The sequence below is a fragment of the Balaenoptera acutorostrata genome, chromosome 4 (assembly GCF_949987535.1).
Source record: "Balaenoptera acutorostrata chromosome 4, mBalAcu1.1, whole genome shotgun sequence".
Taxonomy (NCBI): Eukaryota; Metazoa; Chordata; class Mammalia; order Artiodactyla; family Balaenopteridae; genus Balaenoptera; species Balaenoptera acutorostrata.
Window position 1 is genome coordinate 98,378,574 of NC_080067.1, and position 26,615 is coordinate 98,405,188.

At 37.2% G+C, this 26,615-nt stretch overlaps 1 protein-coding gene across 6 annotated transcripts in view; it reads left to right on the plus strand.

The window, feature by feature from the left end:
* Positions 1 to 1,929: 1,929 nt before the first annotated feature.
* The window catches only part of CBLB (Cbl proto-oncogene B), a 208,975-nt gene continuing 184,289 nt past the window's right edge, over positions 1,930 to 26,615 (plus strand). For 3 of the 6 annotated variants that reach the window (XM_057545480.1, XM_007187152.2, XM_057545484.1), the window contains exons 1-3: positions 2,218 to 2,370; positions 3,386 to 3,569; positions 16,372 to 16,622. In XM_057545480.1, the coding sequence (XP_057401463.1) occupies positions 3,402 to 3,569; positions 16,372 to 16,622 (419 nt within the window). In that variant the 5' untranslated portion in view covers positions 2,218 to 2,370; positions 3,386 to 3,401. Of the gene's footprint in view, positions 2,049 to 2,216; positions 2,371 to 2,546; positions 2,711 to 3,385; positions 3,570 to 16,371; positions 16,623 to 26,615 lie in introns of those variants that run through there. The other 3 variants (XM_057545481.1, XM_057545483.1, XM_057545482.1) reach the window with 3 other exon arrangements.

Here is a 26,615-nt window from a genome sequence, read left to right on the forward strand (position 1 = left end):
CACACACATATATATAAAACTATATCCCACAAAACTTGTAATTTGTTTCAATATGATATGCTTGATACCATAGGCAGTGCTATTTTCTCATTAAGTCATCTCTTTCAGTTGCAAAACTAACATCAAAGGAATGCCACATGCTATAACATGTATTTTACTTATTCTGCATTTATCTAGATATGAATATGAGTAATGTACTTAGTTGTAATATTTCCTTAAGCTACTCTTTTCCTACGTGCTGAGAAAAACCTTCTATACATATATTCTTTTTGGATTTATTTAAAAGGTGACCCAATACGATTTTTCCTTTTGCAGTCTTCCTTTAGTAAATTTAGCTACTGTTACTATGAGTAAAAGAGATAGGCATGGGTGGAGGAGATACGGAGAGGCCAGTACTTATGTAGATAAACGCAATGTGAAAACAAGGAACTACTCTTTAATTATTGGCATAGAAAAAATGGCAAAGAAACAAAATTACTTCCTGAACCACATTTTATCACCTGACTAGTTGCAAAGAGCACGTTTTGCCTGTTTTAATCAAATGAAAATCTTAACCACCTGAATTTAGGGCTGTAAAGAATGTTTATAACAACTCAGGATCCTTGACAGTAATTACCACAGTACTAAAATGGTTATTTAGGTAGAAAGTGGTTAGAACCATTAAGAAACATTTTATCGGGTTAACTGGTTAGAGAACGAATTAAAAAAAATATTTTTTGAATACAAAATATTACAACATCTGAGAAGCCCAAGGTGTAAAGTGTATTCAACACTACCAACTGAGGTGGAAAGAAAATTCCGAAGCATGAAAATCTAGAGCAATTGTTAGTAGCACCTGTGGTGGGGCTGAAGTTAAATAGAAAGAAATAGAAGGCATTTGTTTAATATATGATCTTGCTGAAAGAAGGATCCCAGCACAGTAGCTTTTTCCTTTTAAGATTAGCCAGATGTGGACGTTTCTAAAGACATAAGGATGGAGTCAAAGAGAGATTACAAATGCTGGGAGAGAATGGCAGACACAGAGTAAAGGTGACTGACAAAATACAAAAGCTGTTTCCTCTTCAGTCATTTACACACAACTTGCACTAAATAAAAAGGTACATTGTATACATTAGCAACCCACATAGTCCGGTTCTTTCACTGCCCTGGCACGATTAGTAGAGACAATTTGGCCAGCGGTGTCAACTATTTACTTTTTCATCAACCTGATGTTTGATCAGCAATTCTTTAAAACTAACAGTAAAAGGGAAACACACTCAGAAATTTAGGAAGTTCTGATTGGCAATCAGGTGTTAACCCTAGTCTAGTCTGTTCTATGAAAGGCTTATACTTCATCTTAGAAGCTGAGTGACTGCTCTTTTTTTGACAGTCAACAAGAAGCCATGCCTTAGACCTGTTTGGCTGCTGTCCTGGGTAGAAGAGTTTGGCAGCCCTAGGGAGATGAATTCTTCAGCCTCGGATCCGCCCAGAGTAGAGAAGCAACACCCTCTCAGCCACTACTCTGTTGCTATGAAACAAAAGGCTAGGAAAGTGAACGAAGCAGGAAGTCCCGCCTTTTAGCCGGAGTCCGCTTTGGCTCCGGTTCCCAACGCTCACGCCCACCCGCCCACTCCTTATTGGTCAATTCCCTAGTGCCTTGCATCCTTTCTTCCATTTCCTTTCCTTTTTCCACTTTCGTTCTTGGGTGAGTCCAGTCCCGCCATTTCCCTCCGAATCCCTTTCCATTTGGGACGTGCGGCGAGCGGGCCTTCCTCTGGGGCCATTGTGTACTGTGGGAGACGTGGACCGGGTGGTAGTGCGAGGAGGACGGGCGCCTCCCGCCCATTGGCACCGCCCGCTGTCGGGCAGGGCACGGGCGCTCGGGATTGGCCCAGTCGCGCGCGGCCCCGCCCCCGGCCCCGCCCCGCGCCTGGCTTTCTCTGTGTGTATCCTACAGGGGTGGGGTGGCCAGCGAGTGGTCTCTTCCTCCGGCTAGTGCTGCTGCAGCGTCCCGCGGCCTCCCCGAGAGTCGGGCGGGAGGGGAAAGCGGGCGTGGACTGGTCTTGACGGTAATTGTTGCGTTTCCCTGTCTCGAAGGCCGGTGCTCTGGGTCACTCCTTCCTCGGGAGCGGGGCTTTCACGGCGATTACACACTCCCTGCCCGGGCTGCCCACGCACCCTGGGCTCGTGCGCGTAGAGTCGGACCCGCGCACACGCGTGTCTCTGGGCAGCTACTGCGCCGAGAGGCCAGGAGGGAAGGGGGCGCCGGGGAGGCTTGACGCTGCTTTCCGCCCTGGGGGCCCTGGGGCAGCCAGGCGCGGGCCACAGAGGAAGAGGGGACAGCCCCGGCTTCCAGCTGCTGTCGCCGCCGCCGTCACAGTTTGAAGAGGGGTATTTAAAGCCCGGACCTGGGCAGGGCCAGGGAGGGAGGAAGAGGGAGTAAAGGGAGACGGGCGGCTGGGATTGCAGACAACCCGGGGAGCCGAGCGCAGAGCGCCCGAGACGGACCGGGCTGCGGGCGCTGGAGGCGCGAGGCGATACTTTGTCCTTTCTCTGTCTACCTTCCTCCCCCAGCTGTTATCCGAGAGTGGCAGGGGAGGGGCCTGAGCCGGGAGGAGGCACAGATGTCCCGAAACAAAGCTTTGGACCCCTTACCCCCACCCCACTTGGATGAGACAAGAGGCGAGGAGCGAAAGAAGTGAACTCTCTCCTCCTTTCTGTGCCCGATCTTGTCAGTTTCTCAGTCTCTCTTTTAGAATGGGTTATTTGTGTGTTGGTTTATTTGGCTCTTAACTTGGGCGCAACTCCTCAACCGCGTTGGTTAAAGAACTGTGTGTTCGTGTGTCCATGTTCATGAGTCCGTAGTTGGTGGTTTTAGCGGGTAAAATCCAAGTCCTAAGCCTTTGTTGACAGCAGACTTGCCCCTTAAAGCTCCTGTAGAATTATCTTTACGTTTATATAACTTGACGAAATCTAACAGAGTGAAAGTGCGGTTTTTGAGGGAGGCTCCCAAAAGGTTTTCTGGGGGCTTCAGTTCTAGTCTTTTGAATTGGGATTAAGGCAGGGAGGGGAAAAACAGAACAGTGTGTTCTTATCTAGTTGGAGGAAATCTATGTAAGTTTTTATTGTTATGAGTTTGGTATTAATCAAGCCTTCACTACTTGCGTATTTAACTCTTGGTGTTCCAAAAACAAATCTAAGGTCATTGCTACTAAACCTGTTTGTTGTGTGTAAAGATTGAGAGTGTAAATTCACACGCTATTGAAAAGTTGAATCTGGGGCCCTGGATTTTGTTCTCACTGATGGAGGAAGATGTAGTGGGTACAAGTTAACCTGTTTTCTGTTGGGTAAATATTTTCATCACCAACTAACTTTTTTTTTTTTTTTTTTTTAATTTCCCTTTCAGAGAACTAAGATTCCAGATGGCAAATTCTATGAATGGCAGAAACCCTGGTGGTCGAGGAGGAAACCCCCGAAAAGGACGAATTTTGGGTATTATTGACGCTATTCAAGATGCAGTTGGACCCCCTAAGCAAGCAGCAGCAGATCGCAGGACTGTGGAGAAAACTTGGAAACTCATGGACAAAGTGGTAAGTTCTGTCTGACCATGTCTGTACACAGCAGGGTTGACCCTGGATGTGGCTGGTTTCTCCAGTTTTATTTGTACTGTTACTTAATAATAGTTATTGTTGTAGCAATAATCTTTTGCTTTGGATTGACCATCTTTCTTATATCTGCTCTGGGTGTTTAGAAAAGTTGGGTTCAGAGCTAAGACTTGTTTTTTTACCTTTTGTCCTACTCTTCAAGGTTCAAAGTTCCTCTACGTGACTCAGATATGCAAAGTTTTTACTGTTGGCTGCTCTTTGTTGGTGCATGGCATAGAATAGTTTGGATGTGTTCGTTACATCTTATGTAAGGTTGTCTTGCTGTTAGATAACAAAAGAGTGTATACAAGTAATTTAAGAAAAGTCTCTGACGGACCACTCATGACAACCACAGTGTATGATGCTGAGAATGATAACTGGGGAAAGAACCAGATTAGTCCTTAAGTGAGGAAGCAGTGTTTGAGAGTTTCCATTTTCATCTTTGAGAATTCATCTTCATTAAGGAACTTTTTTGCTGTTGTTAATGATAGAGTTACAGTTTCTTTCATCTATTCCATTTTGAAACAGGAAACCTTTTTGATTGCACATTGTTTATTGCGAAAGGAAAATTTATGATGGAGGTGGTGGGACTGAGAGTATCAGAAACTTCTGTGGTTTCTGCATGTTGCTTTCAGATGAACTACAATGTTATAAGAAGAAATCATGCTGGCTGTCAGTGCCCAGAGAAGTCTAGGCAACCTGAATACTTCACAGGGGTCTATGGAGAAAACTGTAGCTGTGTCCTATTTTACTAAGTAGGATTATGAAATAAATATAATTAAGATGTAGCTTGCTGCTGTGCAAAATTAATAGTTTTTCTCTTGAAGCAATAGTACTGTACCCTATATATTGGTAAATGTTTGTAGCGCCTTATGGTTTTATTTCATACATATTTGGGGCTAATTATAAAGTTAGTTGATGCAGGGCTCTTGATGTCTTTATAACTGCAGAAATGGAGGTTTAAAAAAATACTTCTTTGTAGGTGTGTGCTAAAGCCTTCACAAAGTCATATGGTAGCAGTCAACTTCACTTTGGTTTGTAACAGTGTTCAAATATTTGCCGCAAAAAGCCACTGTCAGTGGTATTAGCAATACAGGAAGGGGATAAGATTTACTTTATTTTCATTTACCCTTATGAAAAGCACAGATGGGTAGATGAACAATGGACCTGGCATTATATGGCTGGTGATGCTAAAGGCAGAGCCAGAATATTTTTGTTAGATAAATATCCTTAGTTTTAGGCTTCAGTGTGACCTATTTAAGCTTCTGCCAATTTATTCAAATTGTGATATTAAAGTGCTCCAGACAGAATGATGTCATAGTGTCAGAACATTGCAACTTGCTGCTTGAGGTCAGGTTTTGATTTTAACATTGGATACTTAAGAATGAGAAGCATGCAGTTGGAAAAACTGTATATATTTGACAGGCACAATACTAGCTGTCTTTGCTTTTCTAAGGAGTAAGCAATTTAAGGTCACTCTCATGCCTGAACCGTTAGTTGGGCATAAGAGAAGGAGATTCAGGGTTTTTCTTTAACTTATCTGTTATATGAGTGTGCAAAAATGGGTCAGATTCTACCAGGGAGCTGCTCCTCTCTCCCCACCCCTTCTTTGAGTGGTCAGAATTTGTACAATTGTGAGTAAATGTTAGAACATCAAATGAAAAAGATTTATATAAGGAAGTGGTAAACTGTAGGTAATGTAGAGTCATTATTTTTGAAACATTAAAAAATGTGTGTGTAATTTTGGTCTCTAACCGATTGTTAACCTAAGTTTTATCCTCTTTTAATTATTTCACCATGGGTTATGGTAAAATAGACGGTTATTTGATAGTTAAGCTTCTGCCATTGTTTGTTTTGTTAACCCTTTTGTGGGTTTGTGTTTAGCCTGTCTAATTGAGAAACTTGACTCACAAGGAACTCTACTACCTAAAGTCTCTACTTAGTGGAATGCGGGTATGGGGGTTGGCCAGAGGTGCATTGTGTGGCTTTCCCTATTTGTCTTCATTATTTGTCAAGGCTGAAAATTGTTGTGTTCATTTATGAATGCATTCGTGGGCTTTGTGGAGGGAAACCATATAAATCATTTTAAAAGAGTCCAGTATGTTTATTGCTACTCTATCTCACAGTCATAGAAAAGCATTGATAATTGCTATTTGGAAAGTCTATTTTATTTAATTGTGTAATGCAGAAGAATCACCCACATGTGTTTGTCTTTCCTTCCTTGTCAGTGGTGAAGAAAGTGGTTCATAATATCAACACTGTCCTGGTGATTACATCAGGAACTTTATTATTAGTCCAAAAGTTAATCCCTTGACACATTACCTGTTTTGTAAAATAACTGCAATAGTAGGAGTTTAGCTTCCGAATAACGGAAAATAGTAGCGTTCAACTCTAACTGGTAGTTATGTAAAAGGCAAGGTTAAGCATTTGGCATTTTTTCTTTATGAAGCCTCTGCAACAAGGTCAAATCTTAGAAGTATAAATTTGTAAACAGGCTCCAAGTACAGTATGTCGTCTCAGCCACTTATAAAGTAAAATAACATCTCACAGGGCAAAGAAGCAGTCTTAGACTGTAGGGGAAATATCTAGTAAATGTGTAGTTACACCATTCCGTGGCCTCTAGAATTTAAAAGTCAACTGAAATTCCAGTTCCAACTAATTGTTATGTTTTCAGAGGGCAGGCTTTCTATACAAGGTCACTGAGAGTGGGAGGGAGTAATTGCTCAGCTGTGTTCCTTGTAAGATGTAAAGTGTTTTGTAAGAAAACATCGGTAGCACAGACTTAGCAGAGTACATTTATTGAGAAAAAGAATAGTAGCATATCCCAAAGCATCTCATTTAGACATATTTCCTGGTTTTAGTTCTACGTGTCAGTGTAAGTCAATAGCTGACCCCAAACTCTTCAGGTCAGTAGATGCCTGTTTGATATAGTGACAGAACTATTACTCATGAATACACCGGAAGGTTCAAATACACCTGAAATGTGGAGTCTGTCCCAAAGCTCTTACAGAGATGGAGGTTCTTAACACTTAAACATTTCTTGAGGACCTACTGTGTTTCTATGAAGTGCTTATTACCTGCGGATGCAAAGCTATGCAAGATATAACTCTGCCCTTGATCTGTCAAGGAACTCAGAGACCAGCATCAGAGCCAGGCATGTAAGTGGATAATTGCCATGTAGTATGGAAGGGGCTGTAATACAGACCTATACAAAGTACAGTGGGAGCAGTCGAGAACATCTGTCTGGTTTTTCTGGCCACTGCTCAGACTGTTGTCTGTCTGGATTCTGCTGGCCACTGCCTTTAGGAATAGCATTATTGTACTCTTGTTGGAAATGCTGTGGTGAGGGTAAGGAAATGATTGCTAATCAGTATGGTAGGAATGATGATTTATTAATGTGAGGTTCCTGAGCATGGTTTTCACAAGCATCTTAGCCAGGTGATGGAAAGTGGAAGAAACAATTTTCCATCTAATAGATACTAAATGTACTGAGCGTACATGGCTGTTCAGGAAATTAAAAAGTAATTAATTGATGCCAAAGAGCAAAGCAAGTTGAGTACCTGCCTACGTTTTTGTCTTGCTGTCCTTGTCATTCATTTGAAATTACATTACTGAAAGAGTTTTAAAAACATTTAAAAAGTGATGATACCGAACGGCCTTTTCCTGCTTTTTACCCTCAGTACATTTAGTACATTTGTCAAGCTTGGAATATAATTTATTCTCTATCTTTATAATTTCACTTCAACCATAATATATTTTAAAGTTTGTCAATCAAAAATGCTTAAATTATATGCAGCTATTAAAAAATAAGAGTAAGTGTTCTTTTCTAAGTTGAATTACTCATACCTCTGAAAAATATTGCATGTGGAATATAATTCGGATTTTGGATGCCTATTGTTTGTGTTTGTTCGGTTTGAGAATATCAGTCCTTGGGCCCTTGGAACAGGGAATATCATTTATTTGAATTATTCTTCACATATTTCTTTTTCCTTAGTGAGGTTGTTCTATATTAGCAGAATCATGGGCCCTAGTAGACTTTGATAGATGGTAACACATTATGTGTCTGGGTTATTTTGTTTACTACTGAGTTAGATTCTGATTTGTGCTTAGGTATATGAAGTGATCCCAAAGTTTGCCTCTTGTCACTTCTAGGTAAAGCTTTTGGATAAAGTAAAAGATTTAAAGGAATCCTCCCAAGAGTTCCCTGGGTTTTTATCCGTGTGTTATGGAGCATACCTTTAGCAGAAGCCTTAATCAGTTATTATCTTTTAACTCCTGTAGAATTTTAACCATTCAGATTTTGAATCAAATTCTTTCTTTCTTTCAGAGTTGCTTTCTGTGCTATCTATTTATTTCATCATTCATTTATCATATCCTAAGTATGGAAAGATAGAGAATCATAGATAACCATGTTATCCTGTAGGGTGTAGTTAAGTGCTGTAATACGGTGTAAATAAAGTGCTGTAACACAGCATCTGGTAGATGTGAGTGTTGCTTGCTGGGGTGAAAAGTTGGTGTAGAATGCAGCATAGTGGAGGTATTATCCAGCTATTTTTTAGAGGATGCTTTGGATTCCAGTGAAGTGAGGACACATCAGGCAGAAGGAATGATGAGTAAAGGGAGATTGCTGAGTGAAAGAAGGTTAGTTAGAGAAAGATGAAGAGGCTTTGACTGTTTTGTCAAGGAATTTGGACTTTATTTGGTAAGCAAAGAAACACTGAGATGTTTGAGCAGAGTGAGAGAAAGTCAAGGCTATGCTGTGATAAATTACTGTCTTGACTCTGGAAAGGATGAATTAAGAGAAAAAAAGAAACCCTTAAAAGTAGAAATAATGATCAAGAGGAATTAAAACAGACTGGGCAGGAAATAATGAAGGGCTGAGCTAGAGAATTGACAGTAGCTATAGCAAGTGTTGGTTCAAACGTGGGAGGCATTTTGGAGTAAAATCTAAGGTCCTGGTGACCCTTCAGAGATAGAGGATGAACGAGAAGTTGAAGTGAAAGTGACTCTTGAGGTTTTCAGCTTAGTTGACTCTAAAGGCAGTGATGCACTTAATGAGATAAGGAACATAGGAAGAAAAGAGGAAGCTTGGGGGCTGGTGCATGATAAGTTTGTTTTTGGCCATGTCGAGTTTGACTTGCCAGAGTGAAATCCATTTTGAAGTCAGAAAATTGAATGTGCAGTTAAAGAGAGAAGTTGAAACTAGAGACATATGTTTGGTAGATATGCCCATAGAGGCAGCATTTCAAGCTATAGAACAACAAGAGAGTTGGAGGACAGAATAGAAGGTGAGAGGTGGAGAAAAAGTTAGAGATTGGAATTCTCAGCTGTATCAGGTGTGTATCTATAATTAGATGGCAGTGAAGGAAAGAGAATCCTGCAAAGAACAGTGATGAGACAGATAGGAGAAGAATGAGAGCATACTGATTTCCTGAGTAGAGATAGCTTTAATGAGGAGATAGTTTCAAAATCTGAGAAAACCAAGTTCAAATGGAGAAAACCAAGCCTAATGAAAGTTTAAGAAGTCATTGAATTTCTTGAGTCGAGTCCATTGTTGATCTTTCAGTGTAGTTTTGCTTCTGTGAGAGCTAGATGAAAACGAGTATGTGGATTATTTAAAAATTGTTCTAGAACTGGGACAACTAGTGCAAAGAAAGAAAGTTCTGATAGATAGCTTGAGGGTTTGAGCAGAGCATAACTTTGTGTGTAGGTGCTATTGGAGAAGTTCACGGATTTAGGGGAAGGAATGTAGGTAGGGAGTGATTTAAGATGTAAGGGAAGAAAAAATAATTGATGAAGTGGCATCCTGGATTACAATGTGAGAAGGAGAGGCTAATAACAAGTAGAAGGGTAATCCTTGGTAGATAACTGTAACTTCCGCTTAGATAAGAGGGAAGTAAGGAAATATACAGAGAAGTTTTGGGGAATTTTTAAATTTTATGTTGGGCTGTCAAGAAGTGATTTAACTTGTAACATTTGTAATGTCTAAATCATGTTCTAAAATTGTATATTGTAGAATAAACAATATATATTTAAACTAGTTTTAAAGCAATTAAGTGCATAAATAAGTAAAAAATTGAAATGAAAATCAGTCCTGAGCCTTTATATTAAGATCACCTTAAAAACATGCTGTGACTTAAATGATGCCACAATGCTGTTTTTATCTACTCTGCTTGGGCATATATTTAAGATTTTTAAAAATGTATTTGTAGAGTGTCATGGACATATATACACTACCAAATGTAAAATAGATAGCTAGTGGGAAGCAGCCGCATAGCACAGGGAGATCAGCTCGGTGCTTTGTGACCACCTAGAGGGGTGGGATGGGGAGGGTGGGAGGGAGGGAGATGCAAGAGGGAAGAGAAATGGGAACATATTGTATATGTATAACTGATTCACTTTGTTATAAAGCAGATGCTAACACACTATTGTAAGGCAATTATACTTCAATAAAGATGTTTGAGGAAAAAAAAAAAAACTAGAAAAAAAAAAAGTATTTGTAAGTGCTGATTTTCTCCTAGTAATTAAAGAAGCATTTTGAAAATATCTGACTAAATTTTTAGCTGTTTAACATATTAACATTTAAATAATTGTTAAGCTCACACTGTTTTCTAAGAGGAATTACAAAAAATAGTTCTTAAGTATTCTACCTTTTAAATGATTCCAGATCAGCTGAGTACCTATGTACTGATTCCAAATCAGGAGTAGTGACCTGGGCTTATTAACCTTATTTGCTCCTATTCTGTACAAAACAGGAGACTTTTTAAGGATTTCAGGTAGTATAACAAACTTTAGGAACTAAATAAAAGAACTCTTAATGATCCCCAACAAGGTGGCCAGTGCCCTTGGTCTAATTCTAATATCTTTGCAAAATCTGCAGGGATTTTGCCATGTTGTGGTATAATATGGAAGGAGAAGAAATCCTAAAAAAGTTGCCAGTGCCCAGTATGTGTCAGGTATTGTGCAGAGCACCTTACATTTCCTCTTCTGAGAATTTGTAACATCTTTAGAAGTTTTCATGGTTTCCAGAAGAAGAAACTGGCCCAAGGTTGTAAAGCTAGTAACTGGCAGGGCTAGATCCCAGGTTTGATTGATTCTGATGCCTATGTTTATAGTATGAAGATTCAAGCACACTGCTTGAATCTTCCTCTTTCCAAGAGAAGTAAATCAAAAGGATCTTTACCCCCTATATTTGAAATGATCAAGTTCTTTTCCAAGCTTTGTATTCATTTGTAGACAGGTTTATTCAATATAGGTATGGATATCCTGTTTGTAATATTACTTTACTTCTGAGAGGTTCCTCCTTAAGTTGTTCCTTTCCTCCTTTCCTCCATCAAATATTTATTGCGCATCTACTATATGCAAGATCCTACATTAGGTGATGGAGATAGACCAGTAAGATAGATATGTGAACAGATGAATAGTGAACAAATGAATACACAATTGACATCTTAATTACAACTAGTTAGTTATTTAATGGTGCTTTTTATAACAATAAAAAGGTTATAAAGAGGTTATAAAGGTTATAAAAGGTTATAAAGGTTAAAGGTGTCTTTCTAAAGAAACCTTCTCTGAAAACCATAAAAGAATTGGTAGTTTCCCCCAAATCCTGCTATGATTAATTTCTAGACTCATAACCAGTTAGTTATATGCTAACCTTCTTGTTTTGCCCAATTAATATTCTATGTAGAAAGAGTTCTGTTTTATTTTTATATTTTTAAAATTTTATGCTGTATAAGTTTTTATGCTTTTATATACTTAGTGGTGTGATTTGCTGAACTAAACTGTAAAGAACCCAAAGAACTCACAGACACTTTTTTGTCATAATGACATACTTTTAAGTAACTGCAATAAGGAATCTCTTACAGCAGTTACCTGAGGAGCACAGACAAGGGATTCTTTCAGGCTTCCCATACTGTCTTTAAAAAATGGGATATTTCGTTTCGCAGATACAATACATGATTTAATATAACTGAATGCTCCACGAGGTGAGGTGTGTTTTATAATGAAAGTCTTTTATGGTATGCGCACAATTCCTTACTGTTGAAGTTTCCATTTGCTTCAGTAGAATTTCTTTCATAGGTTTCAAGGGCTGGTTTGAACCTTGTTTGCAGAAAATATGTTAGCTGACCTAATATTTCTTTGTTACCTTTTGGCTGGAAATTTTAATTAAAGCACAGTCAGGAAACTGTTTAAATGCAAGAGTGTTCCAGAATAATTAATGGCTTTAAAGATTCTAGTAGCCCTAGTAAATCCTGTGTTTATATTTGCGCCTTTGCTTTGATATGGTTGAATATATATTTTATGTATATGAATACATATTCATGTATTTACTGAAATACACATGTAGTGCCATATTAAATATGAAATATATATTTTTATGTATGTGAGATGATGCATATATAGACATATACAGAGAGGTCTATTTAAAAATCTTTAAATACATTTTCAAGAAATACATCAGGCAGTTGTCTGCTGTTATGGAGAGAGTGCCTGACTTGTAAATCCAGACAGCAGGGTTCTGAGCAGTAAACTTAACTAGGTTCCATTTCTGTGTTTAAGTATTGTTATGTCACAAGGAAGGAGTTGGTCTTGGTGACCTCCAAGGTCCTCTTTAACTCTAAAATCCTTTGAGCCAATGACTATAATGGAATTTTTAGCCCAATTCCAATACTAAATGTTTTACCTTTTAGTTCAAAAGCAAAGAGTAATGAGCCAATCCTTTAATGTACCAGTTGGTGCCCTAAAAAGTCCATCAGTGTATAATGTGACTGTAGATGTGTTCTTTGTGAAAGCTCTCCTGTGTTGGGACCCGCTTTCATTCTAGGCGGTGACTTAGATATTTCTAGAAGAAGTCTGAGTCATTCGAATCTGAACTTGAACCTTAAATGGTGAGCTTGATTTTTCTCCTTAAAATACTGGTTTTAGAAAAGCAATTTTTCTCGCCCTGACTTTTGCAGTTCCTTGCACACAGCAGGCACTCAATAAATATTTATTGAATGGAATTGAATTTGACCTGCTAGGAAGTCATAGTCCTGGCATAGGGTTATTCATTTTCGGCAATTTTCGGCAAGAGTTGTCATAAATCACAGAGTTTAATACTAATCCAACTGATGAACTGCACAGTCAGCGGCATACATTAGTAGTTCAGCATTTTATGTTGCACTTGCCCAAGTGCAGGTTTAGAAAACTGTGCGGCCTACAAAGGCCTTGATGAACTGGCTCTAGCCTATTGAAGATCTCTTCATTCCACTCACCCAGGGGCTCCAGTGCCCCCACCTTTTAGAATGACTGCACTGACTGCTCTTCACACACCCTACTCCCTGGGGCCTCTCAAGCCTCTGCACATCCCTTTGCCTGGAATACTCCTTTTGCACATTTAGGTATGCTTTTCATGGCCCTGCCACGTAGATGTGTCTGCTTTATTCCTCCTCTAGCACTTCGTAGTCTCCTCCATTATAGCACTCTGATTCTCCTGTCATTCTCTTCTAAGCCACCAATCTTTTTCACTAGAACACTCCTTGAGGACAGGTGTGTGATTTATTCATTGCTGTACTCCATAGGGCCCGAAACAATGCCTGACACATAAACGTTTGTAGAATTAACAAATGGGCCCTCAGGTGCATGTAAATTCGCAAATGGAGTAAAATAAAAATGTAAATGAGTTTAGCCAGGGATCATTAATTATATGCCTAATTCTGATTAAATTGTGATATAGTTAGAAAGAAGATCAGCCTGAGATTCATAAGATGCAGGCTCTTGTGTTGGATTAATGATTTTTCAATAGTCCCTTAATCTTTGTAGTTCTTAGCTTCTTTATCTGAAAAATGAATGGATTGGACAGGATCTTTACTAAGATCCCTTAGAGCAAGAATTACATTGCTCCTAAGTTAATTATAGAGAACTAGGTCTCTTCTGCCAGACTCCTTGAGGCATGAAGTATGCTCTAGTCATCTATAGTTTCCTGACACTAAGCTCAGTACCTGGTATATAGTAGTTATTGAAACAATTTTACTGAATAAATCAATACTCAGATAGAATTATAATTTAAATAAAACAAATGAGAAAAAGGCCAGGTAACAAATAGTAAATTAAAAATCTGTAACATTTAAAAGAATCTATTAAAGAACAGTAATTTGCAATGTCTGAAAAATTTTTTATTTATCAGTTAAAAAATTCACCAGTTGGAGGAAGTGAATTTAAAACTGCCTAGCCCCCTAACTACAAGTTAATAATTTATCAGTCTGCGACATGTTGTACCAAGTTTTGTGTTGCTGAAATTCAACTGCCTGCTGTAGGATGTTGGTGGTGATATTTTTGAAATTTGTGTATACTCGTGATATTATCTTTTAGTTTTAAGAATTGAAAAACCATCTTGTTTCAAGCAGGATTTGTTAAATCATTGATATATTTGGGACTTCATCTGTCTTTAGGGGAGAAAATACTATTATATAGTTCAATCATGAAAATAAGGAAGTAATATAATAACATCTGTGTGTAAAAATACATATAAAGAATTTCAGAATCAATCAACCAACCATCTCTACATCCATTTATTAGTTCTGTACTGTATGCTAGACTGTTCTGCTTTAGGCACTGTGTACAGAGAGGAGGGAGATAGAACGCCCTTAGTTAATGTGAGAAATGGTTGTCTTAAATTAGGGGCTGATGCTTGATAGTTTGAACCAGATTTTTTCCCCCACAGAAGATACGGTCGTTTCTCAGAGGAAGCAAGTGAGAAAGTAAGTTTAAGAGTACTTTTTCATTTGTCATTTCCTTGATTTATTTGTGTTTGTGGTTCTTGAAATTATTAATGTTCAACTCTTTTTCATTTGGCCCGGGCACTTTTATCAGTACCCAAAAGTGGATCCGTGTTTTGTGGAACCTGAAATTTAGAGTGATCCTTTTAAAGAAAAAAGTACAAATACAAATTTGGGTATGAAAAGAAAGACCATTAAAAGAAATGGTTAAGTCCACGAACATCAGAGAAATAATCTAGACTCTGTACACTTTACTTATTTAATTTTAAAATTTTATTTATTTTATTTATTTACCTTTGGCTTCATTGGGTCTTCATTGCTGCACGCGGGCTTTCTCTAGTTGCCGTGAGCGGGGGCTACTCTTCGTTGCGGTGCGCGGGCTTCTAATTGTGGTGGCTCCTCTTTGTTGCGGAGCACGGGCTCTAGGCGCGCGGGCTTCAGTAGTTGTGGTTCTCGGGCTCTAGAACGCAGGCTCAGTAGTTGTGACGCATGGGCTTAGTTGCTCCGCGGCACGTGGGATCTTCCTGGACCAGGGCTCGAAACTGTGTCCCCTGCATTGGCTGGCGGATTCTTAACCACTGCGCCACCAGGGAAGCCCTCTGTACACTTTATGGTTTGATTCTGTTCCATTGCCCACGTATGCCTCCAATTCTGGGTACCATTGGACACATTCAAATTACGAAATTTAAACGTGACCTTCCTGCTCCTGTGCTCGGCTGGTCAGCACCATGAACACTTGAAATATTCCCGAAGCCATTCTTGTATCACAACTGCTGGCAATGATTTAACTAGTTCCAGAAGTGACTGCCTTCCTTACATGTACCTTCCACTTAAAGCCAAACTAGTGTATTTCAGCTCAAATTCCCATTAGCCAGACTCCAAAAATGCCCCCAGCTCCTTCAGTGCCACCCAACAGCAGGTTAAGTTTGACAGAAAGGATGTTGTACTGGGAAAAAGACAGAAATCGTAACTAATTGTATGTAAAATATCTTGCTCTTGAAAACTTTACAAAAAAATTTATGACGAGACCTTTAGAAGAGGGCCAAGTGTCTGAGGGACCCTCAAGCTTACGCTTCATGAGCTTCTCAGTAACTCTGCTTTGATGTGTACATTTTGCCTTTTGTAAGAGTGTGCGCCTTTACACTATGTACACACTTGTGCAATTCCCAATGAGTTTATTTAAACAGTCGTTTAATTGGATGGTTCTTTATGCTGTGATTGGAGGGGTAAGAATGAGAGATGGGTAAACTTACTTATGACTAAATCACATGAACATGTAGAAAGAAGTGAATGTAGTAGTAGAATTACTACCTTTTCGTGCTAGCAGAAGGTATGGTTCTGCAGGCAGCCCTGAACGCCCCAGTCGTTGGGTGGCACCTGATGGAATGACTGAACCGTTATGTAACGTGTGTTTCTAGGCCTGGGATGTAATGTGAAGAGGTGGAAAAGACTTGTTCTGACCTGACACCCATTTACTACTTAATAATTCAGTTATTAAAAGAGCACCTGTTTTTAGTCTTCTCAGGGTTTGGAAACAATACACCAAAACATAAATTAAAATCTATCAAAGAGCTTTAGCTGGGGAAGTAATCTCTGAATGTGAAATGTTAAAATGGGCTAGCAGATGAGGCCCATTCCCTCATTTTTGTTTAAAAAAGAGACTGTTAGTGATATATAATAATTAACACATTGGTGTTCTGTTAAGCCATGAACAATGGGATGTTGAAGAGAGAATGAAAACTTTAGGGGTTGAAAGTTAAGGTCTGACATAGAAAAACTGAATAAGAGAAGAAAATAGTATTTAATTGTATGAAAACAGATGGGAATGTAGATTCTTTGTAGATTGCTGATCATAATTTAAAAATCAAAATGTATATTATGGAAGGCAAAGAAATAGTACATAGTTTGATAATTTTCTCAGCTCTTCTGTGAAAGAAAGTGTTGCAGTTCATATGAGAATGTTTTATTTCTGTCTTTGTTTCTTTTAGGTCAGACTGTGCCAAAATCCCAAACTTCAGTTGAAGAATAGCCCACCATATATACTTGATATTTTACCTGATACATATCAGCATTTGAGACTAATATTGAGTAAATATGACGACAACCAGAAACTTGCCCAACTCAGTGAGAATGAATATTTTAAAATCTACATTGATAGTCTAATGAAAAAGTCAAAAAGAGCAATAAGACTCTTTAAAGAAGGCAAGGAGAGGATGTACGAAGAGCAGTCGCAGGACAGGTAAGGATATTTCACATTTTATTTTTCTAAGGGTTAAGGTCATTTATGTTGCTTTTTGTTTCACAGTTAGGATAAATGTTACCATGTGTTTGTTTTGGGGGAAATATCATTGCATTTGTGTGTTCGCTTTTCATATTATTTAAACCTTGTAGTTTTACACAAGGTTTACACAAATTTATCTGTGTCAATAGCTAGTTCCTGAGACAGTGTTCTTATTTTGTTTTAATAGCTTTATTTTTTATTATTTTTTTTTGTAGCTTTATTTTTTAGAGCAGTTCAAGGTTTGCAGAAAAATGACTCAGAAAGTAGAGCTCCCGTATACTCCGTCCCCCCATTTGCCGTTTCGTCGATTATTAAAAGCTTGCAAAAGGTGGTACTTTTGTTACAGTGATGAACCAGTATTGATACAGTTTTATTAACTAAAGTTCATAGTTTGTATTAGGGTTCACTCTTTGTATTGCACGGTTCTCAGAGTTTCCACAAATGTATAATAATGTCATATATCTACCATTATGGTATTATGTTGAATACTTTCACTGCACTAAAAATGCCCTGTGTCCCACCTATTCATTGCTTCCCTCCCCCACTGCCTCCACCATACACCTCTTGACGCCCTGGCAACCACTCATCTTTTTACTGTCTCTATAGTTTTTGCTTTCTTCAGAATGTCATATAGTTGAAATCATATAATATGTAACATTTTCAGACTGGCTTCTTTTACTTAACAATCAATATGCCTTTAAGGTTATCCCATGTCTTTTCATAGCTTGATAGTTGATTTTTTTTTTTTATTATCGAATGATACACCATTACATGGATGTAGCACAGTTTGTTTGTCCACTCACCTATTGAAGGACATCTTGGTTGCTTCCAATTTTTGGCAGTTATGTATAAAGCTGCTATAAATATTGGTGTGTAGGATTTTGTGTGGACATAAGATTTCAGCTCATTTGAGCAAATATTTAGGAGCATGATTTCTTGATATTATGATAAGCCTATGTTTGGTTTTGTAAGAAACTCCCAAACTGTTTTCCAAAGTGGCTGTACTGTTTGCATTCCCACCAGCAGTGAGAGTTCCTGTTGCTCCATTCCACCAGCATTTGGTGTTGGACAGTGTCTTCAGGACGTAGTCTTGATTGGAGGTGTAGGTGTGCAAGATGTGGGTGGAAGGTGTAACTTCAGTTCGTATACTTTGACTATTAAGTGAGAAGCAGGGGCAGTGATGACTGAAGTGACATCAACTGAATCCTCATTTTATAGCCAGGATTTTTGACTTAGAGACTCTTCATTGAAGTTTGTTGTTTGGCTATTTCAACGTTAAATTTCATGATCTATCTTAAACTAAATAGAGTTTTCCACTTCTGGGACATTTAAGTTCTATCTAGAATATTCACTGATAGTGATAGTCTATTTAGATTTCCAGACTGGAAAATAAATATTAATTAAAATATATAATGTCTTAATGTAGTTGAGGTGAATTTTAGTTTAAGACTCTTAACGTCTCTGGATTTTAGTTTTCTTAGATGTAGGAAAAACCTCTAAGAAATCTCTAATGTTTCAGGTCAGAAACAGTAGTCTCATATAGTCTAATGAAACATAGGATTGTATAACAGAAAATTCAGTTATCTAGGTATGTAGACTCTGAAGTTGTCTGTAAATAGCAGCCAAACAAATACCCAGAGTGAGTAAAACCGTCAAGTTCAAGCATAGTAAAACCCTCTGCCAAAGGTAAAATGGCATAAATGTTTACTTATTTATAATTTGCTCTCTAAATTAGTGATGAAGCCTAACATAATCATAGGAGTCTAACCAATTATGTAACTGTGGGCTCATCACTTAATATTCTTGGACCACAGTTTATACATCTTGAGGGTGGTGACCCTTCCAGTTAGCTGCCTTTTAGCTTCAAGCTCTAAGACTCTCTCCAGGACTGTTAATGGGAATTTTGAATTGCCACAAGGTTCCAGAAGTAAGGAATAGAAATATCATAGTGATTGCTTCTCCTTATAGACTTCCCAAGAATGGCCAAGGTTATGGGAAGCCAGATGTTTATGTTTAAAACTGTATTTTTGCCTTGTAGTTTTACCGTTGATCTAATAAAACTAACTTGTTTTAGAAACATCTTTACGCTTCTTATTCACATTTGGTAGCCCTGAGATTATTCTTTTTTTTTTTTTTTTTTTTTTTTTTTTATAGCTACTTTATTTATTTATTTATTTTTGGCTGTGTTGGGTCTTCGTTTCGTGCGAGGGCTTTCTCTAGTTGCGGCAAGCGGGGGCCACTCTTCATAGCGGTGCGGGGGCCGCTCTTCATCGCAGTGCGCGGGCCTTTCACTATCGCGGCCCCTCCCGTTGCGGGGCACAGGCTCCAGACGCGAAGGCTCAGTAGTTGTGGCTCACGGGCCCAGTTGCTCCGCGGCACGTGGGATCTTCCCAGACCAGGGCTCGAACCCGTGTCCCCTGCATTAGCAGGCAGATTCTCAGCCACTGCGCCGCCAGGGAAGCCCCCCTGAGATTATTCTTGATCTAGCAACGTAATCCATGAAATTTTACTTTTTAAGTTATTAGATCAGTGAGAAGGTGTGTAACTTCTAGGACTAGGAATTTGAGTGGTGTAAGTGTTTTAATTGGATGTAGTAATATATGATGGAGTAAACTTGTATCTCACTTTTACATCTTTTTTAGAAACTTGAAACATTTCTAACTCAGGAAATGTCTTATAACTACCATTTCATAAATAAATTTAGATTTTTTTGGCTTTTTATGTGGGAGCATATCATGGTGGAATCTTTATAAATTTTGGTTGATTGTGTGTAGATTTCCATAGATGATGACAGATTGCATAATGCTAACTGATCACAATGAGGCAACTCTGTAAATTCTGTGTTTTAAGTGTCCAAGTAAATTGTCACTGTCCTAAATTCAATTCTAAAATAAAGTTTATTAGCTTCTATGCTGGTATAGCATATTTCTAATTGGATTTTTCTTTCATCCATGTTCAATTTTCTGATAATGTTCAGTGGCCACTGTGTTTATGCAAAACTTACATTTGATAAATGATCATAATTCATAATAATGTACTATTCTTGGTACACTGTAACAAGACAAAGTTTTGATTTATGTTTCTTTTAGTAGTAATATATTTTTAAACATTCACTTCTGTGTTCCCTTAGATTTCCAAATGTAACTGAGGCTAAAACATGCCACTGTACACGGAACTCTGGATGTTTTGCTCTATAGAATATAAAAGAAACTTCTTAGAATGTTCTCAGGGTTGGTAGGCAATTGAATATTCTTTTTTAGTAGTATGACTCTTATCTAACATGTATTACACACTGCTAATTGGGAATATTATAAATTCTCTGAACAATCTTTTTTTTTTTATTCTGTAAATAATGTCACTAGGGACATTAGTATTTTTAAGCTAAAAATGAAGGACAGTAATACTAGAAATAGTAATTTGGAGTTCATTGACTAAACCAGCATTTCCCTGAGAGATGCTGTACTTTATGAGTACATGAATCAAAATGTTTATTTGAATGTTCCTGTTGTATCAAAAATAAACTTCTTTGTGGATTTGTTTTAAATGTAAGGGCAAGTGCGAAAAAAATCAGGCATTGGTTTTGAACTAGCTATGCTTTGATTGATGGCTAAAATATGAGTAGCCTGAATTTTTAAGGCAATTTCACACAAATGTGATAAATATAATAAATAGAAAAATAAATAGATATAGCAAATGGCATGCAGTGTATTCCCTGTGGAGCGGGTGAAAGGTAGAAATTATAGTTAGGTAAGTTTATTTGCCGTGGAAATAGATATTAAGAGTGCGTAATGCAAGCCTCTTGCTTTGAGAATGGGTGGAATAATGATTCCTGGTGGAGGCAGCCTGCATGCCTCGCTTGACGTTTATAGTAAACCTCTTCCTTCTCCAGTATCACTGTTTCCCCAGTTCCCCCTCCCCCCCAAACAGCTGAACCTCACACTGAGTTGGTGCTTCTCCAGCAGTGTCTAAACCATTCTGAGCTGGTATTTCTGGGAAGAGTAATTCAGTGATTTCTGGCACACATAACGTTTTCAAGTGTATGTGCGGAGCGGGCTTCAGGAATCATGTAGAGAAGGGACAATTTATCGTTTCAAGCACAGAGAAGAGGAGAAACTTTATAACATAGTGCTTAAAGTTTTAGTGGCAAAAGTCAAAGTGGGTGTGAAGGTAGTTACAGGTGACAAATATGAAATTGACAGGAGATGCCTTTCTTCAGTGATGTGGCTGGCAGTTTCGTCAGTTGACCATTTTAATAGAAAAATATTTACTCTTTCATATAAAAAGTTATGTATTAATCTCCTGTTCTTCAAGCCCTGGTGTTGGACACTGTGTTTTTTAAGAACACCCAGAGGTGGTGGCATAACGATAATCAGATTTTCCATATTTCAGAACTGCTTCAGTGAACCGGAGTGCTACAACCCATTTTTCCCTCCCACACTCCGGTTTGCAACCACTGGAACAAAACCAGAAGTCAGCGGAGGTGGAAAAATAGCTCTGAGTTTGATAACCTGTCTGTGAAAAAAATAAAGGCTTGTAAAAAATTCATGCCAAAGAGTAATACACAGATGTTGTCTTATTATTAATATCATTTGAAAGCCCCTGGACCATTCTTTATGCACATGTGTTGTAGAAAACAAATCATAGTGTGCATAGCTTGTATAATAATACTCATTCTAAATGATATTTTTTTAAAAAAAGCATTTTGACATTGAAAAATTAGTTCTAGAAGATGCTAGCCTTTATTTAAAATCCTTCAGGAGCATCAGGCAAAATCTTTTTCTCTATTGACCATTTGGCTGAACAAAGAAAAACATATAGCCTGCTACATTAATAAAGTGCCTTTCCCTCTAAAGAACTACAAATCACTCTAGTTGCTGTTTATGCCGGTGTTGTAATTCATGAGATAGTGTACCAAGAACATTTCGAAACTGATACACTAAAGAGAAATGGTTAAGTTAAAAGTTGAAACAAAACAACATCAGCTACAACAATAATAACAATAAGGGCAACAACAAAACACAAAGCTGCAAACCAACCTGCTTGCATTCCTCATACCACTGTATGACAACATTGCTTTGGCCAAAGAATAGTGCATTAATTGAAATGTTTAAATTCGTATAAACGTGAGTACTTGTTGATTACATGGTCACAGGAAGCAGTTTTGAAATTCCTTGTGGGTTTTCAGTTTAACCATATGAAGAGATTGACCTGTGTACACAGTTTGGGTTCTGTGTAATAGTTTTAATTATCATGGGATCTCACAGGTTAATGGCCATGTTTATAATCCCACATCAAGTTCCACATTTTCTCCTGGGCAGCCCTGTGCATTGTGAGAAGGACATGAGGAAAGAGTGCAGGAATCTCGTGGTGTGATGCCATTTCTCCTCCAAGGGTTCTTTGTAACCTTGGTTGGTTTCCTGACTCCAGTAGTGTTTTTTCAGTCTTTAAATTATTTTCTGGATATTCACAATATTTGTTGGCTAAGACATTTCAGCATCAACAAATGAAGATGTGGTTTGTTTCAGACTAAATGTTACTGTTGCTCCATCAGTCTATTAAATAGTTTTGCAAATCCAATAGTAGTTTCTAGTAAAAATACTGTTTTTTTTTTTTTTTTTAATTACAGTAACCATTTGCAGGAGAATTAATCTTAGGGAAGTTACGTTATCTATAAATAATTTGTACAGTATTGAATGCATTCCATTTATTCTATGAAGTATCTATTGTTTAATGATGCAAGAGAGGGAATGGTTTATACTCCTTTAAAAAAACAATTTTATATTTTCAATATTAACCTAATCTTTCTATTTCTCTTTTTGTTTACTAATGGTGAAAATTGCAGTTCTTTTGCATTTCATGAGGACAAGGGACAAGTTGCAAGTAGAAAAATATGATTTCTAAGTAAGTCAAAATAGGTTACTGATAGGTTGGAACACAAGTATTTTAATATAAACATACTCAGTTGCTATTTAATTTTTTCTATATGTATCTGCATTCTAGGCATTTTTTTTCTTTTCAGTGGAAGAACAGAGGAAGTAGAAGATTAATTTGTGACATTTTAAAATGATAATATATAATCTGGATTCAGAGGAAAATAGTAATCAATCCTTTTAAGTAGAAATATGTCTGCCAAGTAGGAAATGGAATTTTCTCTAGAAAAAGTGAATATCTTCCTGAGATTAATTTATCACGAATGAATAGAAAGTTTATTTAGTCTTGATAAGAATGCTTTCATTCATATTTAAAGCGTCTGAGAGATGTGAATATACTTTTCTAAAGTTTGGAAATGAAGGGGCTTATTTCTTTAACACACTATGAGAGTAGAGGCCACAAGAAAGTTTTCTAGACAAATGTTTTCAAAGTTAAACAAAGGGAGTCTGTCAGGGTGGGCAGGTGAGAGCTTGCAGAATCTTTGACTCTTAAGGACTTTATGGCCAACGACATCCATGCTGCTTTGCTAACTGGATACAAAGTAATTTATGTGTTGATTTTCATGTAAGTCAAAAGTGAAGGGTTTCTCTAGCAGTTTCCTCTTTGGGATATATTTTCAAAATATGAAAGAACACAAATTATTCTGCTATTCAGATATTCAAATTTAAGACTAAATCCGCTGTCCACTGTTTTTAAGTTTTAAATAAAGTGTTTACAATTAATCCATTTATTTGCTGTTTATTTACTTTTTTTCCCAGCCCTGTGTTAATACCATTCAGTCTCTAACACCTGGTTTATTAGGTATTAAAAATTTTATTGCAATTCATTTAAATTCCTTCCAGGTCAAAATATATATTATATACACGTGACATTTTGATTTTAAAATTGGAGAATTTTTTTCCCTGCAGTTTAGAGTTGATTAAAGGTTCATAAATTGCTGAGTGATAACCATTGTATCGTAAGACAGTAAGCCAACTCACAAGACTCAAGTGCACTTTATGGTTGAATACCTTTTATGTTTTTCAGTCTTAAGGCAGTTTATTAAAATTGATGTTTTCCTTTCAGTAAATATCTGGTGACATTCAAATTTGATAATTAAAATCCTGAAGCACTCAAGAAAGAATGCCTGTTTTCAGTTTCATAATAACAATACTCCCACAAAGAAGGTTGATGAATGATGTCTTTCAAGTGGCAGATTTGTTATTTAGTTAAAGAGAGCTCCTTTGGCAGATTTTTACGCATCTAAATTGAAGTTTGTTTATAAAACAGACAAGCTGCAGTGATAATTCTATAGCCTGAGGAATGCTTGGAAATCTAGTCCAAGAAGCATCTTTTTTCCCCAGTGATTTAACATAGAAGTGGAGTTTCCAGGAATCCAAACAGATTAGCACCCAGCACTAATTGGGTAGGTCATAAAATAGTACTTATATCTCACAGTTTTAAAATAAAGTGCTTCAGGAATATTCAGTTTTCTAAACCCATTTTAATATTAATCTTTGTCTCTTTAAGCTCATTATATTGTCAGAGCATGAGTTCTTGTTGGAGTTTGCATTTATACATGAGTTGTTTATAAATGTGTTAATTATAGCAGGATACGCATAGGTCATTACAGAAAGTACCCATTTGTAGATTTAAATCATAAAGAGAGATCGAGGCTGCCTGTCTTATTTGGTAGAACCACTGAGGAACAGATTAAACTCAGAGACAATTTAGATTTATTTTTGAAATGTGTTACTTTGAACATCTGATCATGTGATGTAATCACCTGTAATCACAGATATGTAACTATGAGTTTCCTAGGGCTGCTGTAACAAATTACCACAAGCCTGAAGTTTATGTTGTCTTAAGTTGATTCTCTCACACTTCTGGAGCCTAGAAGTCTGAAATCAAGATGTCATCAGGGCCATGCTCCCTCCAGCTCTCCAGGGCAGGATGCTTTCAGGACTCTTGTAGCTTCTGATAGATAGCTCCAGGCACTCCTTGGCTTGTGGCAGCATAACTTCAGTCTCGGCCTCTGTCATCACCTGGTGTTCTCCTCTCTGTGTGTGTGTCCAAATTTACCTCTTAGGAGAGCACCAGTCATATTGACTCAGGGCCTAGCCTAATGACCCTATCTTACCTTTATGACATCTACAGAGACCCTATTTCTAAATAAGGTTACATTCCTAGGTAGGGTTGAGGTTAGGATTTCAACATATCTTTTTAGGAGGCACAGTTCACCCATAACAGTGACCGAATACAGCACAATTTATACTATGGAAGGGAAAGAAAATTGAAACTCAATAGAGTATATGTCATGAAAGTGTGAAAAACTTTGCTCGGTAGAAGATGATGCTAAACAAATTACTTAAAATTATTTTTTGAAGGGTCTGTAGCTCAAATAATTATGTAGTTTTTTTTCAGGTTTATAATAAAAAGCTCGGTGAATTAATTTATTGATTAATTTTTATGCATATATTGAAAAGCATGGTAAAATTGACTTTCATCAATAATAAAATTTTTATATAAATTGAAATAAATGAATTTATAAGTATCTTGTTATAACATTCTTACTGATTTCAATGTATAAAATGCCATCTCTTTAGAAATTATTAGTACTATGAATATGTATATTTAATTAATTTACAATATTAATAGTAGCCCTGATTATCCCTTGATTAAGAATCCCTGTTTTATTCTTTTATTTTTGTGATAAGCTCTGGATGATTAATTAAAATAGTTAATTACGACTTACATCATCATCATTAAATCTATGTTTACGAGGTTTTCTGTATTGCAAATTAAAAAAAAAATGTGGGAGGTATTTTCCATGTTGGTGGCATAGAGGAGACTACACTTTCACTTTGTGTCTTTGCTATTAAGATATAAAGTATTATAAGTATGATTTCAAATTAAGATTTTAGAGAATCAACTCAAGGATTTTAGAAAACAAGAGTAAATTATTTCTGAACATGGCATGTTGAGTGGCTTAAACCAGGGGTCAGCAAACTGTACAGAGCTAGACAGTAAATATTTTAGACTTTGCCAGGTCCCTGGTAACTAGTCAGCTCTGCCTTTATAGTAGGAAAGCAGACACAGACAGTATGTAAATAAATTGGAATGGCTGTGTTCTAATAAAACTTTATTTAGAAAAACATTGTGGTAGACTAAATTTGGCCTGGGGGCTGTGGTTTGCCAACTGTTGCCTTAAAGTATTAATCTAAATTTTGGACAGTACAATTTTAAAAGGGTTTTATCAACATGGGCTGAGTATATAAATTGCATAAACTAGGAATGTGTTTGGATAAAAGTAATAATACCTGAGCAACAGTAGTTTACATATATAGGGATATATAGTTCTCAGCAGTGCTGTCAGAGACTAAGCTCTTTCTGACTTTGTAATGTCCTTCCTTAGTGTGTTGGGTTTGTCCTCATTCTAGTCACCTAATGTCTGTAGAATTCCTGCTGCAGCTCCATATTTTTGTAAGGCTACAAGACTGAGGAGAGAAGGGCAACAGTATGTATGCCTGTCCTCTTTATATTATTGATCAAAAAGCTATCCAGGAACCCTTCTACCAACTTGTTCCCTCCAGCAGATTCTCTTAGGTCTTTTTAGGCCTGAAAAATGTGATATCCAGAACAATAGTGAAAACATTTAGATATAAATTTTTTCTATTCTTGTTGGCTTTCTAGGGAAAAATATTTAAAATTAAAAGAAGGAACAAATTTACTAAGACAGTTTCATCTTGAACTCATCTTTTAAAAGAGAAAAACAATTCTGTTTCCTTTTTTCATTGACTAATACCTCATTCTCTTTTAAACTTTGATGACTGGAAACTTATGTTCAGACCCAAGTAATTGAAAGCAAATAATTAGTTTCAATAGGTAAGGAAGATTGAAATTATGTTTTATAAGCCTTGTATTATTATCTTTGTTATCAAACATACCTCAGAAATGTGTGGTAGGTATTCCAATTCCATTTTCTATCTGGAGAAGCTAAATTGGAGGTTACATGACTTGATGGGAATTTTATATATTCAC